The sequence below is a fragment of the Salmo trutta genome, chromosome 38 (assembly GCF_901001165.1).
Source record: "Salmo trutta chromosome 38, fSalTru1.1, whole genome shotgun sequence".
Classification (NCBI taxonomy): domain Eukaryota; kingdom Metazoa; phylum Chordata; class Actinopteri; order Salmoniformes; family Salmonidae; genus Salmo; species Salmo trutta.
In genome coordinates this window covers 32,858,566-32,878,709 of record NC_042994.1, presented here as the reverse complement: position 1 = coordinate 32,878,709, position 20,144 = coordinate 32,858,566, and the positions used below count along the sequence as shown (strand labels likewise).

Sequence of the window (20,144 nt, the reverse complement as noted above, 5' to 3'; positions counted from 1 at the left end):
TACCCCCCTGTGCGGCCTCCGGGACGGACATCCAGCGAAAAATCATATCGCCATTAGCATAACAAAATTTAATAATTTTCTTTTTTCAATTTTTTTTTCAAATTATATCGTTTTATAGATACACCTCTCCTGAATCGAACCACGTTGTCCGATTTCAAAAAGGCTTTACAGCAAAAGCAAAACATTAGATTATGTTAGAGGAGTATATCATAAAAGTAGACATTTTCCGACCAACCACATGCATCACAAATAACCAGAAAACAGCTAAATGCAGCACTAACCTTTGACAATCTTCATCAGATGACACACCTAGGACATCATGTTACACAATACGTGCATTCTTTTGTTCGATAAAGCTCATATTTATATATAAAAACAGCATTTTACATCGGTGCGTAACGTTGACTAACTATTTTCCCTCAAATGCATCCGATGAAACAGCGTTACAATTTACTAAATTACTATTCGAAAACATTTTTAAAATGTAATATTGTCTTTCTAAGATTTATAGATGAATATCTCTTGAAAGCACCTGTAATGCCAGATTTAAAAATAACTTTACTGGGTAATCACACTTTGCGGTAAAAGGGGATGAGATACTCAGAACAATAGGCTAGCAATACAGGTCAGCGCCATCTTGGAACAATCGCATATCAAATCTAGTCTTGTATACTATTGTCAATAATCCCTTACCTTTGATTATCTTCATCCTTAGGCACTTCCAGGAATTCCAGGTCCACAACAAATGTATTTTCGTTCGAAAAAGTTCATCCTTTATGTTCCATTAGCTTGTTGTTGTTAGCGCGTTCTGAGACGTGCGCGGGGCTACTCTTTCAACAAAAGGCATTTTTTTCTTATTTAGGTTCGTTCAAACATGTCAAACGTTGTATAACATAAATCTGTAGGGCCTTTTTCAATGAGAGCTACAATAAGATTCGAGGGGGATGATTGCATTGTGTTTCAAAACGTTTCGAAAGGGGAGGGTAACCAGGGGCGCCGGCGTCATAATGGTGATGGCCCTCCTCATCTGACCACGTTCCACAGCGTGTCATTCTGTCAGTTTTCACAGTAGGAGACTCAAATCACTTTGTAAAGACTGGGGACATCTAGTGGAAGCAATAGGAAGTGCTCAATGAACCATAGCTCACGGTGTGATTAATAGGCAACGTGATGAAGTTGAGTTCGCAATTCAGAATTCCATTTCCTGTTACGATCTGTCTCGGGGTTTTGACTGCCATATGAGTTCTGTTATACTCACAGACACCATTCAAACAGTTTTAGAAACTTTAGGGTATTTTCTATCCACAAGTATTAATTATATGCATATCCTAGCCTCTGAGTTTGAGTAGTAGGCCGTTTAAAATGGGCACGAATTTCTTTCAAAATGCGCTGTGGTGCCCCCTATCCTAGGCGACCGTCAAGATCAAAAGTAAATGTAATTGATAAAATATACTTAAGTATCAAGAGTAAAAATAAAAGTATGAAGCATTTCGCATTTAAGCAAACCAGACGGCATGATTTAATTTTTTTACTTAAACACTCAGACATCATTTACAAACAAAGCTTTTGTGTTTAGTGAGTCCGCTAGATGAGGCCGTAGGGATGACCAGGGATGTTCTCTTGATAAGTGTGTGAATTAGACCATTTTCCTGTCCTGCTAAGCATTTAAACATGTAATGAGTACTTTTGGGTGTCAGGGAAAATGTATGGAGTAATTTCCTTTAGGAATGTATTGAAGTACAAGTAAAAGTTGTCAAAAAATAAGAATAGTAAAATACAGATACCCCCAAAACACGACTTAAGTAGAACTTTGAAGTATTTTTTTACCTAAGTACTTTACACCACTGTGTGTAGCAAATGTAAAATTTGTTTTGATTGTATACTCATTACAAATATGCACTAATCAATCAACTTCCCTACTCCAGTCCGCAGATGGCGATGTGCGTCTTTCCGGCGTTGCTACCAGCGTGACGTATAATCTGGTGGACGGGAAGTTTCTTCAACAATAGCTTGTCAGCCACCTCCGTAGCTTGTTAGCCGATATAGCCGAGACGTATTAGCTCTTTAGACTGTTTCGGTGTATATTGGTCCCTGTGTTTTAAACATACTTATTTCGTATAGCTAGTTTCCCCATTTAATTAAATATATACGTTGTTAAGTTAGTAGCTAGCTGGATTGCTAAATTAGCTTAGAACCAGGCTAGTCGTTAATGCTAACTAGCTAACATCTCCGACCATGAGCTCACTAAGCTACTCTCCTCCTGCTAAAGAAGAGGTCGGCTGGACGGAGAAAGAAGCTCTGGGACTGAACATTGTCGTGAAAGAAGAAGCGGAGGATGTTTCAGTAAAAGGAGAGGAAGAAGCTTTCAGAATGAAAGAGGAGGATGAGGAGGCTATCAGTATCACATTGGAAGAAGAGGCTGATAATGTTAGAATGAAAGAAGAGAAAGAAACTTTTAGAGTGAAAGATGAAGAGGGGATAGAGGCTGTCACAGTGGAAGAAGAGGAGGTAGAAGCTTCCAGAATTAAAGAGGAGGAAGAGGAGGCCATCACATTGAAAGAAGAGGAGGAGGATGTTATAGTGAAAGAAGAGAAAGAACCCATTGGAGTGTCAGAGGAGGCTATCTTAAGAAAAGAGGATGAGGAAGACGTTTTGGGAGATGAAGGTGAGGAAGAGGAGACTGAAGATCTGATTAACACCAGTGAGTACCGTCTTAAAAGCAGGGTCACAAACTGCCCTTGTTGAATTAATGTATCGTTTTAATATATGGCTCTGGGCCTCGCCATTGATTCATTGAACTTAATTCAACTGTTGTACTCCATCAGCACCCAAAATATAAGTTTGTTTTACTCCATTGCTTGTAAACAATGGAATTGTAAATTAACACTATATATCCTCAAAACATGGAGGTAGTTCCCTTTGTATTTATTAAGGATCCCTTTTAGGTTGTGCATTACAGCAGCTACTCTTCCTGGGGTTTATTATGGATCCCCATTAGTTCCTGCCAAGGCAGCAGCTGTTCTTCCTGGGGTTTATTATGGATCCCCATTAGGTCCTGTCAAGGCAGCAGCTACTCTTCCTGGGGTTTATTATGGATCCCCATTAGTTCCTGCCAAGGCAGCAGCTACTTCCTGGGGTCCAGCAACATTAAGGCAGTTATATATGATTTTTTATTTTTTTTACATGACATTATATTTCATAATGCTTTTCACAACACATTAAGTGTGTTCCATCAGGCCACTACTCAACTACCACATATCTACAATACATAGTCTATGTGTAGGTGTGTAGTGTGCATATTATCATGTGTATGCATGTGTCTATGTGTCTCTTCACAGTCCCCACTGTTCCATAATGTGTATTTTTATCCGTTTTTTCCCCAAATCTGATTCTACTGTACTTGTACTTGCATCAGTTACATGATTTGGAATAGAGTTCCATGTAGTCATGGCTCTATGTAGTACTGTGCGCCTCCCATATTCTGTTCTGTACCTGGGGATTGTGAAGAGACCTCTGGTGACATGTCTTGTGGGGTAGGCATGGGTGTCCGAGCTGTGGGCCAGTAGTTCAAACAGACAGCTCGGTACATTCAGCATGTCAACACTTCTTACAAAAACAAGTAGTGATGAAGTCAATCTCTCCTCCACCTTTAGCCCTGAGAGATTGATATGCCTATCATTAATGTTAGCTTTCCGTGTACATCCAAGGGCCAGCTGTGCCGCCCTATTCTGAGCCAATTTAAATTTTCCTAGGTCCCTCCTTGTTGCACCTGACCACACGACTGAACAGTAGACCAGGTGCGACAAAACTAGGGCCTGTAGGACCTGCCTTGTTGATAGTGTTGTTTAAGAAGGCAGAGCATCGCTTTATTTGTTATACTTCTCCCCATCTTAGCTACTGTTGTATCAACATGTTTTCACCATGACAGTTTACAATCCAGGGTTACTGATAACCTGAACCAGGTTGCAGGCACTGGTTACAGTTTGAGGCTTTTTCTTGAGTGGGCAGCTTGTTGATATTAAAGTCAATATTTAAATCATCAAGAAAATATACCTCTGTTAATATCACACACATAATCGAGCATTATTAGCCAGTAAAATACTACTTGGTTCTAAAAATACTTAAGTATCAAAAGTAAATGGAATTGCTAAAATATACATAACTATCAACAGTAAAAGTATTAAGCAAAGCAGATAGCATAATTTTCTTGTTTTAAAATTGTACAGATAGGCAGTGGCACACTCCGACACTCAGACATAATTTACAAACGAAGCATGTGTTTAGTGAGTCCTCCAGACCATAGGCAGTAGGGATGCCCACGTGTTCTCTTGATAAGTGTGTGAATTGGACCACTTTCCTGTCCTGCTAAGCGTTCAAAATGTAACGAGTACTTTTGGGTGTCAAGGAAAATGTATGTTGTAAAAAGTACATTATTTTCTTAAGGGATGTTGTGAAGTAAAAGTTGTCCAAAAAATAAATAAAGTACAGATGCCCCAAAAAAGTACTTAAGTAGTACTTTGAAGTATTTTTACTTAAGTACTTTACACCACTGGTTAGAGGGACATAAATTAGGTTACTTATATTGTGTCTGCCAACACCCATGGGATAATGTACATTTGCTGAAGCATTATGAGCTGGGCTTGGGTCATTGATAAGTTATTGTACTTAATAGCGCCGGGGAGGATGGCTGCCATTTTACGGGCTCCTAACCAATTGTGCTATTTCGTCATTTTTTTAAAACTTATCTTTGAACGTATTTTGTACATGTTGTTGCTGCTACCGTTTCTTATGACCAAAAATAACTTCTGGACATCAGAACAGCGATTACTCACCTCGAACTGAACAAAGATTTTTTTCTTTAACGAGTCCGAGGTGAAGGATATACTGCAGATACCCGACCAGGCCTAAAGATGAGCCCTAAGATATACTGCTTTCTCGAGAACAAGCCCAAATCCCCGTCATTTGCGTGAAGAAAAGACGGAGAAAAAGGGGGCGGAGGTCGGGCGAGTGAGTAAACATACACTACCAACCCTTCTATTGGCCAACGTTGTTTGAAAACAAAACGCACGTGTATCCTACCAACGGGACATTAAAAGCTGTAATATTATGTTTCACCGTAGCTGAACAACGACATAGATAATATAGAGCTGGCTGGGTTTACTGTGCATCGGTAGGACAGAGAAGTTATGTCTGGTAAGACGAGGGCTGGGGGGGTGTGTCTATTTGTCAATAACAGCTGGTGCGCGATGTCTAATATTAAAGAAGTCTCGAGGTATTGCTCGCCTGAGGTGTGCAACGTGCAAAATTAAAGGGAACATTCATTAGGCTGAACCTGAGACATCAGATTAAAGGGAACCTATTCATTAGGCTGAACCTGAGACATCAGATTAAAGGGAACCTATTCATTAGTCTGAACCTGAGACATCAGATTAAAGGGAACCTATTCATTAGGCTGAACCTGAGACATCAGATTAAAGGGAACCTATTCATTAGGCTGAACCTGAGACATCAGATTAAAGGGAACCTATTCATTAGGCTGAACCTGAGACATCAGATTGATATATCTAAAAGCGCTATAGAAATGTAATACAGTTGGGCTTCTTATTTAGAATGTTGAATATTGTCTTTATTCAATATGGTTCACATGGGGAAAAGGAAAGAGGAGTCTGAGGGTTGGCTTTATTCACTGTAATACATTAGAATAGAATAAGGCTCCATGGTAGCTAATACTGTTGAATAAGGCTCCATGGTAGCTAATACAGTAGAATATAATAAGGCTCCATGGTAGCTAATACATTAGAATATAATAAGGCTCCATGGTAGCTAATACATTAGAATATAATAAGGCTCCATGGTAACTAATACATTAGAATAGAATAAGGCTCCATGGTAGCTAATACATTAGAATATAATAAGGCTCCATGGTAGCTAATACAATAGAATAGAATAAGGCTCCATGGTAGCTAATACATTACAATAAAGCTCCATGGTAGCTAATACATTATAATAGAATAAGGCTCCATGGTAGCTAATACATTAGAATATAATAAGGCTCCATGGTAGCTAATACATTAGAATATAATAAGGCTCCATGGTAGCTAATACATTAGAATAGAATAAGGCTCCATGGTAGCTAATACAATAGAATATAATAAGGCTCCATGGTAGCTAATACATTAGAATATAATAAGGCTCCATGGTAGATAATACAGTAGAATATAATAAGGCTCCATGGTAGCTAATACATTAGAATAGAATAAGGCTCCATGGTAGCTAATACAATAGAATATAATAAGGCTCCATGGTAGCTAATACATTATAATATAATAAGGCTCCATGGTAGCTAATACATTAGAATAGAATAAGGCTCCATGGTAGCTAATACATTATAATATAATAAGGCACCATGGTAGCTAATACATTAGAATAGAATAAGGCTCCATGGTAGCTAATACATTAAAATAGAATAAGTCACCATGGTAGCTAATACAGTAGAATAAGGCTCCATGGTAGCTAATACATTAGAATATAATAAGGCTCCATGGTAGCTAATACATTAGAATATAATAAGGCTCCATGGTAGCTAATACATTAGAATATAATAAGGCTCCATGGTAGCTAATACATTAGAATATAATAAGGCTCCATGGTAGCTAATACATTAGAATAGAATAAGGCACCATGGTAGCTAATACATTATAATAGAATAAGGCTCCATGGTAGCTAATACATTAGAATAGAATAAGGCTCCATGGTAGCTAATACAGTAGAATAAGGCACCATGGTAGCTAATACATTAGAATATAATAAGGCTCCATGGTAGCTAATACATTAGAATATAATAAGGCTCCATGGTAGCTAATACATTAGAATATAATAAGGCTCCATGGTAGCTAATACAGTAGAATATAATAAGGCTCCATGGTAACTAATACATTAGAATATAATAAGGCTCCATGGTAGCTAATACATTAGAGTAGAATAAGATACCAATGTTGAAATATGAGTAGATTAAAATAATATGAATTAATGATATAAAATGACTCAATGAGACAAACCTTTCACAATATAATGGACTATGAATTACTGCAAATAGAGATGGTGGTACACAACAACACAGCCCCTCAATATAGTTTAAATAGAGATGGTGGTACACAACAACACAGCCCCTCAATATAGTTTAAATAGAGATGGTGGTACACAACACATCCCCTCAATATAGTTTAAATAGAGATGGTGGTACACACTAACACAGCCCCTCAATATAGTTTAAATAGAGATGGTGGTACACTAACACAGCCCCTCAATATAGTTTAAATAGAGATGGTGGTACACACTAACACAGCCCCTCAATATAGTTTAAATAGAGATGGTGGTACACTAACACAGCCCCTCAATATAGTTTAAATAGAGATGGTGGTACACACTAACACAGCCCCTTAATATAATTTAAATAATCCACAATATGATTAAAACGAGTTATGAAATCATAGATCCAAAAATAAAACATGTTCTCAATTAATATCATCAATAGAATATCAGAAACCTGTTCCTAGAAAAGTGTCAGTGATATACAGTGCATTCAGAAAGTATTCAGACCCTTTGACTTTTTCCACATTTTGTTACGTTACAGCCTTATTCTATACATGTATCCTATACTGACGTCTATTTATCTGTTAGGTCTAATACATGTATCCTATACTGACGTCTATTTATCCATTAGGTCTAATACATGTATCCTATACTGACTAGTCTATTATCCATTAGGTCTAATACATGTATCCTATACTGACTAGTCTATTATCCATTAGGTCTAATATATGTATCCTATACTGACTAGTCTATTATCCATTAGGTCTAATACATGTATCCTATACTGACTAGTCTATTTATCCATTAGGTCTAATGCATGCATAACAACCATAAAGTTAAATAGTGTTTTTATTGGCCTATAAATCACAACAGCCACTCTTTATTTGTTATTGAGGGATCTATTCTGGATTAAACCTCATAGGAAGACAGTTGTATCATGTCTCAGTTTCACTAAATACTCTGTCTTTGGCAGGAGAGGGACCAGACTCTCACTCTGACAGCAGGAAGAGTCCTTCAGGGGAACCAGACCCAGAGATGTCCAAACCAGCAAGACCACATCACTGCTCCCACTGTGGAAAGAGTTTTACCCGGTTCTGGAACCTAAAACAGCATGAGACGATGCACACAGGAGAAAAGCCTTTTCAATGTTCCCAGTGTGGAAAGAGTTTTACCTGGTTAAGGGCCCTGAATAGGCATGAAGAAATACATACAGCAGGGAGGAAGACCTACCAATGCTCCCAGTGTGGAAAGAGTTTTACTCAGTTAGGAAGCCTGAAAATACATGAGAGAATCCATACAGGAGAGAAGCCTTACCACTGCTCCCTATGCGGAAAGAGTTTTACCATGTTAGGCAATCTTAAAAAGCACGAGAAAATACACTCAGGAGAGAAGCCTTACCACTGTTCCCTGTGTGGAAAGAGTTTTACCCAGATAGGGAGCCTGAAAACACATGAGAGAATGCACACAGGAGAGAAGCCTTATTACTGCTCCCAGTGTGGCAAGTATTTTTCTCATTTAGAGACCCTGAAAATACATAAGAGAATACATACAGGAGAGAAGCCTCACCACTGCTCCCTGTGTGGAAAGAGTTTGACCACTTTGGGCAATCTAAAAGAGCATGAGAGGACACACACGGGAGAAAAGCCTTTTAAGTGTTCCCTCTGTGGAAAGAGTTTTACCCATTTAGCGAGCCTGAAAAGGCATAAAGGAATACACACAGGAGAAAAGCCTTACCAATTCTCCCAGTGAGGAAAAAGATTTTCACGATTACAGGACCTTACATCACATGAGAGGACACACCTGACCACTGCTCCCGATGTGGAAAGACTTTTACCTTGTTAGGGATCCTGAAAACATTGAGAGGACACACATCTACCACTGTTCTCAGTGTGGAATAAGATTTACCTGGTTATGGAACCTGAAAGACCATGAAAGAATTCATACAAATACAAAGGAGGAGACGACATACCACTGCTCTGATTTGTGGAAAGACATTTTCCCAGTCAGAGGACCTGAAAACACATGAGAGAATAGAGACGCTGTGTTCTGTCTTATGTTTTTGACTGAGAATTTGGGGTTTTGTTTAATACCACATTAAATCATACTCAAAAAAGGTTTACAGGAATTCCCACCTGTTTAGCTAATATATTTTTATATATTGATATATGATGTGTGTGTGTGTGTATATATATATATATATATATATATATATATATATATATATATATGTATATATATGTATATGTATGTATGTATGTATGTATGTATGTGTATATGTATATGTATATGTATATGTATATATATATATTAGAGGTCGACCGACTAATCGGAATGGCCGATTTAATTAGGGCCAATTTCAATATTTCATAACAATCGGTAATCGGTATTTTTGGCCACCGATTTGCCGTTTCTTATTTATTTATTTTTTTAATGAATTTTTTTAATTTATTTTTTTACACCTTTATTTAACTAGGCAAGTCAGATTAAGAACACATTCTTATTTTCAATGACGGACTAGGAACGGGGGTTAACTGCCTTGTTCAGGGGGGATTCGTTTTTGCAACCTTCTGGTTGCTAGTCCAACGCTCTAACCACCTGCCTTACATTGCACTCCACGAGGATCCTGCTTGGCAGGCTGACTACCTGTTACGCGAGGGCAGCAAGAAACCAAGGTAAGTTGCTAGCTAGCATTAAACTTATCTTAACATAATCACTAGTTAACTACACATGGTTGATGATATTACTAGTTTATCTAACGTGTCCTGCGTTGCATATAATCGATGCGGTGCCTGTTCATTTCTCATCGAATCACAGCCTACTTCGACAAACGGGTGACGATTTAACAAGCACATTTGCGAAAAAAGCACTGTCGTTGCACCAGTGTACCTAACCATGAACATCAATGCCTTTCTTTAAAATTAATACACAAGTATATATTTTTAAACCTGCATATTTAGTTAATATTGCCTGCTAACATGAAATTGTGTCACTGCTCTTGCGTTCATTGCCTGGCTCGTTGCAAACTAATTTGCCAGAATTGTACGTAATTATGACATACCATTGAAGGTTGTGCAATGTAACAGGAATATTTAGACTTAGGGATGCCACCCGTTAGGTAAAATACGGACCGGTTGCGTATTTCACTGAAAGAAAAAATGTTTTGTTTTCGAGATGATAGTTTCCGGATTCGACCATATTAATGACCTAAGGCTCGTATTTCTGTGTGTTTATTATATTATAATTAAGTCTATGATTTGATAGAGCAGTCTGACTGAGCGGTGGTAGGCACCAGCAGGCTCGTAAGCATTCATTCAAACGGCACTTTCGTGCGTTTTGCCAGCAGCTCTTCGCAATGCATTGCGCTGTTTATGACTTCAAGCCTATCAACTCCCAAGATTAGGCTGGTGTAACCGATGTGAAATGGCTAGCTAGTTACCGGGTGCGCGCTAATAGCGTTTCAAACGTCACTCGCTCTGAGACTTGGAGTAGTTGTTCCCCTTGCTCTACATGGGTAACGCTGCTTCGAGGGTGGCTGTTGTCGATGTGTTCCTGGTTCGAGCCCAGATAGGAGCGAGGAGAGGGACGGAAGCTATACTGTTACACTGGCAATACTAAAGTGCCTATAAGAACATCCAATAGTCAAAGGTATATGAAATACAAATCGTATAGAGAGAAATAGTCCTATAATTCCTATAATAACTACAACCTAAAACTTCTTACCTGGGAATATTGAAGACTCATGTTAAAAGGAACCACCAGCTTTCATATGCTCTCATGTTCTGAGCAAGGCACTTAAATGTTAGCTTTCTTACATGGCACATATTGCACTTTTACTGTCTTCTCCAACACTTTGTTTTTGCATTATTTAAACCAAATTGAACATGTTTCATTATTTATTTGAGGCTAAATTGATTTTATTTATGTTTTATATTATGTTAAAATAAGTGTTCATTCAGTATTGTTGTAATTGTCATTATTACAATTTTTTTTTTAAATTGGCCGATTAATCGGCATCTTTGGCCCTCCAATAATCGGTATCGGTGGTGAAAAATCATAATCGGTCGACCTCTAATATATATATATATATTTTGTGGTTGCTTGTTTTGCATGTTATTTTTGGCGTTAATACATGTCACATCAGTTTGCAAACGATGTTAAAAAAAAATGAATGAATAAATATTGCGTTAATAAAGCCGCATACAAACATTTTTGCTTTCTTGAGTGAGGCAGCTCCAAAATGCAGGTGTTTCAGCCTAGCTCAGTGCTTTCTGTGGTGAGGCAGCCAGCGGAAAATACAGAGTGAAGGGGATGGTAATGTTCTCTAGTTGCGCCGTGATTGTAAGATGGAGCAGAAGGCAGACGTTTTACATTCCCCCAACAGAATGTGTTTTTTTGTTTGTTTATCTGCGTTGTTTGTAACTTATTTTTTTACTATTTTTGTACATAATGTTGCCGCTATCGTCTCTATTGACCGAAAGTAACTTCTAGACATCAGGACCTCGGTTACTCACTACGGACTAGCGGAATCATTTTTCTTCTTTCACCACTCTGAGGAGCCCGAGGCAGAGGATATACGACTCCCTCGGGAACAGGCCCCGACCCCAGTGATCTGCGTGAAGAGGAGGCAGAAAAAGCCCGAGGCAGAGGATATACGACTCCCTCGGGAACAGGCCCCGACCCCAGTGATCTGCGTGAAGAGGAGGCAGAAAAAGAGAGGCCGGAGGACGGGCTGCCTTCTGAGAAGTCGGAGGCGATCGAATAAACCCCCACTCCTCTCAATTCTGCTCGCAAACATGCAATCTTTGGACAATAAAATGGACAAGTTATTGGGAAGATTAAACGACCAACGGGATATTAAAAACTGTAACATCCTATGCTTCACGGAGTCGTGGCTGAACGAAGACAATATCAACATACAGCTGGCTGGTTATACGCTGCTGTACCAGCAGGATAGAACAGCTGCGTCTGGTAAGACAAGGGGCGGCGGTCTATGTATTTTTATAAATAACAGCTGGTGCACGGGGTCTAAGGAAGTCTATTGCTCGCTTGAGGAAGAGTTTCTCATGATAAGCTGCAGACCACATTACCTACCAAGAGAGTTTTCATCTATATTCTTTGTAGCTGTTTACATACCACCACAGTCAGAGGCTGGCACTAAGATAGGATTGAATGAGCTGTATTCTGCCATAAGCAAACAAGTAAACGCTCACCCAGAAGCGGCGCTCCTAGTGGCCGGGGCCTTTAATGCAGGGAAACTTAAATCAGTTTTACCAAATTTCTATCAGCATGTTAAATGTGCAACCAGAGGGAAAATAACTCTGGACCATCTATACTCCACACACAGAGAAGCATACAAAGCTCTCCTCCGCCCTCCATTTTACAAAATCTGACCATAATTCCATCCTCCTGATTCCTGCTTACAAGCAAAAATTTAAGCGGGAAGCACCAGTGACTAGATCAATAAAAAAGTGGTCAGAGGAAGCCGATGCTAAGCTACACGACTGTTTTGCTAGCACAGACTGGAATATGTTCCGGGATTCCTCCAATAGCATTGAGGAGTACACCACATCTGTCATTGGCTTCATCAATAAGTGCATCGATGACGTCGTCCACACAGTGACCGTACGTACATACCCCAACCAGAAGCCATGGATTACAGATAGCATCCGCACTGAGCTAAAGCTTAGAGCTGCCGCTTTCAAGGAGCGGGACTCTAACCCGGAAACTTATAAGAAATCCCGTTATGCCCTCCGACGAACCATCAAACAGGCAAACGCTTGTCGGATGTGGCAGGGCCTGCAAACCATTACAGACTACAAAGGGAAGCACAGCCAAGAGCTGCCCAGTGACACGAGCCTACCGGACAAGCTAAACTAATTCTATGCTCGCTTCGAGGCAAATAACACTGAAAAATGCATGAGAGCACCAGCTGTACCGGAAGACTTTTACGCCACTACATTCCTAAAGAAAATAATGTACATTTTACTCCATACATTTTCCCTGACACCCAAAAGTTGCAGGACAGGAAAATGGTCCAATTCACGCACTTATCAAGAGAACACGTGGCCATCCCTACTGCCTCTGATCTGGCGGACTCACTAAACAAAAATGCATAATTTATATAGCCCCTGGCTATCTGTACATTTGAAAAACAAGAAAATGGTGGTGTCTGCTTTGCGTAATAGAAGGAATTTGAAGTGATTCATACTTTCCCTTTTGATACTTAAGTGTATTTAGAACCAAATACTTTTAGACTTTTACTCCAGTAGTACTCCAGGTGACTTTCTATTAAGGTATCTATATTTTTCCCCAGTAGTATTTTACTGGGTGACTTTCACTTTTACTTGAGTAACTTTCTATTAAGGTATCTATAGTTTTACTCAAGTATCACAATTGGGTACTTTTTCCACCACTGCCATTTTATCATTTTGAAGTTTCATTCAGGTCTTTCTGTTTTACTAAATACTCTGTTTTTCTTTGGCAGGAGAGAGACCAGATTCTCACTTTGACAGCGGGAAGAGTCCTTCAGGGGAACCAGACCCAGAGACATCCAAACCAACAGGACTATACCACTGTTCCCTCTGTGGAAAGAGTTTTACTAAGTTACAGAACCTAAGAGTGCATGAGAGGACACACAGAGGAGAAAAGCCTTTCCACTGCTCTCAGTGTGGAAAGAGGTTTACCCGTTTAGAGAACCTGAAACAGCATGATAGAATACACAGAGGGGAGAAGCCTTACCATTGTTCCCATTGTGGAAAGCACTTTAGGTCGTTAGGCACCCTGACAACGCATGAGAGAATACACACAGGAGATATGCCTTACAACTGTTCCCACTGTGGAGAGAGTTTTAGGTGGTCAGGGAGCCTGAAAACACATGAAAGGACACACACACAAGAAAAGCCCTACCAATGCTCCCTGTGTGGAAAGAGATTTACAGAGTTAGGGTCCCTGAAAATACATAATAGAATACACACAGGAGAGAAGCCTTATTACTGCTCCCAATGTGGAATTAATTTTACTTGGTTAGCGAGCCTGAAAACACACGAGAGAATACATACAGGAGAAAGGTCTTACCACTGTTCCCACTGTGGAAAGAGCTTTAGTGGGTTAGTGAACCTGAAACAGCATGAGAGAGTGCACACAGGAGAGAAGCCATACCAATGCACCCTGTGTGGAAAGTATTTTACCCATTTGGGGAACCTAAAAGTGCATGAGAGGACACACACACAAGAAAAGCCCTACCAATGCTCTCTGTGCGGAAAGAGTTTTACCAAGTTAGTTGGCCTAAATAAGCATGACAGGACACACACAAGAGGAGATAAGACCTACCACTGCTCCCAGTGTGGAAAGACATTTACCCGGTTAATGTACCTGAAAGAGCATGAAACAATACATACAAATACACTCGAGAAGAAGACATACCACTGCTCTAATTGTGGAAAGACATTTTCCCAGTCAGAGGACCTGCAATCACATGAGAGAATAGAGAGGCTGTGTTCTGACTTATGTTTTTGACTGAGAATTTGTGTTTTTGTTTATGCCACATGAAAGCTTACTTAAAAATAGGCTTACAGTGGCAAGAAAAAGTATGTGAACCCTTTGGGAAATACCTTGATTTCTGCATCAATTGGTCATAAAATTTGATCTGATCTTCATGTAGGTCACAACAATAGACAAACACAGTCTGCTTAAACTAATACCACACAAACAATTATGTTTTCATGTCTAGTTTGAACACACAGTGCAGGGTGGAAAAAGTATGTGAACCCTTGGATTTAATAACTGGTTGACCCTCTTTTGGCAGCAATAACCTCGACCAAATGTTTTCTGTAGTTGTGGACCAGACCTGCACAACGGTCAGGAGGAATTTTGGACCATTCGTCTTTACAAAACTGTTTCAGTTCAGCGAAATTCTTGGGATGTCTGGTGTGAACTGCTCTCTTAAGGTCATGCCACAGCATCTCAATCGGGTTGAGGTCAGGACTCTCACTGGGCCACTCCAGAAGGCGTATTTTCTTCTGTTGAAGCCCTTCTGTTGATGATTTACTTCTGTATTTTGGGTTGTTGTCCTGTTGCATCACCCAACTTCTGTTGAGCTTCAATTGGCAGACATATAGCCTAACATTCTCCTGCAAAATGTCTTGATAAACTTGGGAATTCATTTTTCCGTCGATGATAGCAAGCTGTCCAGGCCCTGAGGCAGCAAAGCAGCCCCAAACCATGATGCTCCCTCCACCATACTTTACAGTTGGGATGGAGTTTTGATGTTGATGTGCTGTGTCTTTTTTCTCCACACACAGTGTTGTGTGTTCCTTCCAAACAACTCAACTGTAGTTTCATCTGACCACAGAATATTTTGCCAGTAGCTTTGTGGAACATCCAGGTGCACTTTTGCAAACTTCAGATGTGCAGCAATGTTTTTTTTTGGACAGCAGTGTCTTCTTCTGTGGTGTCCTCCCATGAACACCATTCTTGTTTAGTGTTTTACGTATCATAGACTCATCAACAGAGATGTTAGCATGTTCCATAGATTTCTGTAAGTCTTTAGCTGACACTAGGATTCTTCTTAACCTCATTGAGCATTCTGTGCTATGCTCTTGCAGTCATCTTTGCAGGACGGCCACTCCTAGGGAGAGTAGCAACAGTGCTGAACTTTTTCCGTTTATAGACAATTTGTCTTACCGTGGACTGATGAACATTAAGGCTTTTAGAGATACTTTTGTAACCCTTTCCAGCTTTATGCAAGTCAAGAACTCAATCTTAGGTCTTTTGAGATCTCTTTTGTTCGAGGCATGGTCACATCAGGCAATGCTTCTTGTGAATAGCAAACTCACATTTTGTGAGTGTTTTTTATAGGGCAAGGCAGCTCTAACCAACATCTCCAATCTCGTCTTGATTGGACTCCAGGTTAGCTGACTCCAGACTCCAATTAGCTTTTGTAAAAGTAATTAGCCTCGGGGTTCACATACTTTTTCCTACCTACATTGTGAATGTTTAAATTATGTATTCAATATAGACAAGAAAAATACAATTTGTGTGTTATTAGCTTAATCACACTGTGTTTGTCTATTGTGACTGAGATGAAGATAAGATCAAATTTGATGACCAATTTATGCAGAAAACCAGGTCATTCTAAAGGATTCACATACTTTTGTACATTTTTAAATTAATTTTTTTCTAAAAAATGTGTGTTTTGTTTATACACGTTCATATATTGGATACAAGTATAATCCCATAATGTTAATTTGATTATTTATATATATTTTTAAATGGAAATGATTAAATAGACCAGGGGTAGATGTCACGTCCTGACCATAGAAAGCTTTTATTTTCTATGATAGAGTAGGTCAGGGCGTGACTGGGGGTTTTGTCTAGTTTATTTATGTCTATGTTGGTTCTAGTTTCTTTTTTCTATGTTGGGGTTTTTGTCTAGTTTATGTATTTCTATGTTGGTTTTTTGGGGATGATTTCCAATAAGAGGCAGCTGGTCATCGTTGTCTCTAATTGGGGATCATATTTAAGTTGTTGTTTTTCCCACTAGGTTTTGTAGGAGATTATTTTGAGTTAGTGTATGTTGCACCTCTTCGTCACGGTTTGTTGTTTTTGTTTAGTAGTTTATTTGTTTGTCTTGCATAGTTTCATAGTTATAATAAAATGTGGAACGATACACACGCTGCGCCTTGGTCTCCTTCGTATGACAGCCGTGACAGTAGACAACCCTGTTCCTGTCTTTTCCCCTTAAATATATGAATAGAATGTGCGTTTCTTGATTCTAACCTTGGAAACTCTTTCATTTTGTTGTTTGGTGTCGTCAAGCTAAAGGTGTATTAAAATGTGACGACGTTGTTCTGATAACATTGATGAGTTGTTCGTTGATATGTTCTCTGTTGTCCTGCATACTGAATGTGTGCGCTTCAATGGTTTTGTGTTGTGTGTCATGTTCTGAAGGTCAATCCTTTCTAGCTACTGCCTGATCAAACTGTCTGTTAGCTTAATGGGCTCCTTGTTATGTCATATTCTCAGTAACATTTACATCGACACTCATAGACACAAGTACAATGATGTCATAATACCAGACTGGAAGGGTTAATAATGATGTCATAATACCAGACTGGAAGGGTTAATAATGATGTCATAATACCAGAATGGAAGGGTTAATAATGATGTCATAATACCAGACTGGAAGGGTTAATAATGATGTCATAATACCAAACTGGAAGGGTTAATAATGATGTCATAATACCAGAATGGAAGGGTTAATAATGATGTCATAATACCAGAATGGAAGGGTTAATAATGATGTCATAATACCAGAATGGAAGGGTTAATAGTGATGTCATAATACCAGAGTGGAAGGGTTAATAGTGATGTCATAATACCAGACTGGAAGGGTTAATAGTGATGTCATAATACCAGAGTGGAAGGGTTAATAATGATGTCATAATACCAGAATGGAAGGGTTAATAGTGATGTCATAATACCAGAATGGAAGGGTTAATAATGATGTCATAATACCACATATAATTGAATGTTAACTGAAACTCTAATGACTGATACAGCTGTATCCTCTTGAAACGTGAGAGGAATAAACTGAACTACAAAAAATGTTGTCAGATATATGTTTATTACAAGTAACACATCGAACTGATCTTGAACATGAAAAATTAGAAATAAAGTGGATAGGCCTGATGTATTGTTCTTCCTTTAACTCTAAGAGCAGAGGGGGTCACCAACCTCATCAACAAAGAAACACCATTTAAATTAATATTATTTCTTTTGTTTTACACCCTGAAGGAAGCTTCATTTATTTCATGGTACAATCAATTATATACCGTACTGAATTTACAGTGCATTCGGAAAGTATTCAGACCACTTGACTTTTTCCACATTTTGTTACGTTACAGCCTTATTCTAAAATGGATTAAATTGTTTTTTCCCTTATCAATCTACACACAATACCCCATAATGACAAAGCAAAAACTGTTTTTAGATATTTTAGCAAATGTATTAAAAATAAAAAACTGAAATATCATATTTCCATAAGTATTCAGACCTTTTACTCAGTACTTTGTTGAAGCACCTTTGGCAGCAATTACAGCCTCGAGTCTAAGTGGGTATGACGCTTCAAGCTTGGCACACCTGTATTTGGGGAGTTCTCACATTCTTCTCTGTTGCTGCACAGCTATTTTCAGGTCTCCAGAGATTTTAGATTGGGTTCAAGTCCGGGCTCTGGCTGGGCCACTCAAGGACATTCAGAGACTTGTGCTGAAGCCACTCCTGTGTTGTCTTGGCTGTGTGCTTAGGGCCGTTGTCCTGTTGGAAAAATTAACCTCTACCCCAGTCTGAGGTCCTGAGCGCTCTGGAGCTGTCAGAGTGACCATCGGGTTCTTGGTCACCTCCCTGACCAAGGCCCTTCTCCTCCAATTGGTCAGTTTGGCCGGGCAGCCAGCTCTAGGAAGAATCTTGGTGGTTCCAAACTTCTTCCATTTAAGAATGATGGAGGCCACTGTGGTCTTGGATACCTTCAATACTGCCGAAATGTTTTGGTACCCTTCCCCAGATCTATGCTTCGACACAATCCTGTCTCGGAGCCCTACGGACAATTCCTTCGACCTCATGGCTTGTTTTTTTTGCACTGTCAACTGTGGGGCCTTGTATAGACAATCAAGTTGTAGAAACATCTCAAGAATGATCAATGGAAACAGGATGCATTTAAACTCAATTTTGAGTCTCATAGCAAGAGGTCTGAATACTTACAGAACCAGTCAAAAGTTTGGACACACCTATTCGTTGTAGGGTTTTTGTTAATTTTTTACTATTTTCTACATTGTAGAATAATAGTGAAGACATCAAACCTATGAATAACACATATGGAATCATGTAGTAACCAAAAAACTAAACTAATCAAAATATATTTTATATTTCAGATTCTTCAAAGTAGCCACCCTTTGCCTTGATGACAGCTTTGCACATTCTTGGTATTGTTGGTAGAGAGGTAGTTCTGTAGTTGTATCTAGTCAGACTGGAAGGGTTCATGCAGGTTGTTGGTAGAGAGGTAGTTCTGTAGTATCTAGTCAGACTAGAAGGGTTCATGCAGAGTGTTGGTAGAGAGGTAGTTCTGTAGTTGTATCTAGTCAGACTAGAAGGGTTCATGCAGAGTGTTGGTAGAGGCAGTTCTGTAGTATCTCGCCAGACTAGAAGGGTTCATGCAGAGTGTTGGTAGAGGTAGTTCTGTAGTATCTAGTCAGACTAGAAGGGTTCATGCAGAGTGTTGGTAGAGAGGTAGTTCTGTAGTATCTAGTCAGACTAGAAGGGTTCATGCAGAGTGTTGGTAGAGAGGTAGTTCTGTAGTATCTAGCCAGACTAGAAGGGTTCATGCAGAGTGTTGGTAGAGAGGTAGTTCTGTAGTATCTAATCAGACTAGAAGGGTTCATGCAGATTGTTGGTAGAGAGGTAGTTCTGTAGTATCTAATCAGACTAGAAGGGTTCATGCAGATTGTTGGTAGAGAGGTAGTTCTGTAGTATCTAATCAGACTAGAAGGGTTCATGCAGATTGTTGGTAGAGAGGTAGTTCTGTAGTTGTATACAGCCAGACTAGAAGGGTTCATGCAGATTGTTGGTAGAGAGGTAGTTCTGTAGTATCTAGCCAGACTAGAAGGGTTCATGCAGGTTGTTGGTAGAGAGGTAGTTCTGTAGTATCTAGTCAGACTAGAAGGGTTCATGCAGAGTGTTGGTAGAGAGGTAGTTCTGTAGTATCTAGCCAGACTAGAAGGGTTCATGCAGGTTGTTGGTAGAGAGGTAGTTCTGTAGTTGTATACAGTCAGACTGGAAGGGTTCATGCAGATTGTTGGTAGAGAGGTAGTTCTGTAGTATCTAATCAGACTAGAAGGGTTCATGCAGATTGTTGGTAGAGAGGTAGTTCTGTAGTTGTATACAGTCAGACTGGAAGGGTTCATGCAGAGTGTTGGTAGAGAGGTAGTTCTGTAGTATCTAGTCAGACTAGAAGGGTTCATGCAGGTTGTTGGTAGAGAGGTAGTTCTGTAGTATCTAGT

At 39.4% G+C, this 20,144-nt stretch overlaps 2 protein-coding genes across 2 annotated transcripts; both read left to right on the top strand.

Annotated features, from left to right (window-relative positions):
* Positions 1 to 1,774: 1,774 nt before the first annotated feature.
* On the top strand, positions 1,775 to 9,213 carry LOC115178085 (zinc finger protein 773-like). Its single transcript, XM_029739123.1, has 2 exons — positions 1,775 to 2,701; positions 8,066 to 9,213. Exons 1-2 carry the CDS (start codon positions 2,236 to 2,238, stop codon positions 8,839 to 8,841), a joined length of 1,242 nt encoding a protein of 413 aa, XP_029594983.1. The 5' UTR covers positions 1,775 to 2,235; the 3' UTR covers positions 8,842 to 9,213.
* A 4,038-nt stretch (positions 9,214 to 13,251) lies between these two features.
* Positions 13,252 to 14,900, top strand: LOC115178610 (zinc finger protein 239-like). The gene is made up of 2 exons (XM_029739865.1): positions 13,252 to 13,270; positions 13,577 to 14,900. Exons 1-2 carry the CDS (start codon positions 13,252 to 13,254, stop codon positions 14,605 to 14,607), a joined length of 1,050 nt encoding a protein of 349 aa, XP_029595725.1. The 3' UTR covers positions 14,608 to 14,900.
* Positions 14,901 to 20,144: the final 5,244 nt, after the last annotated feature.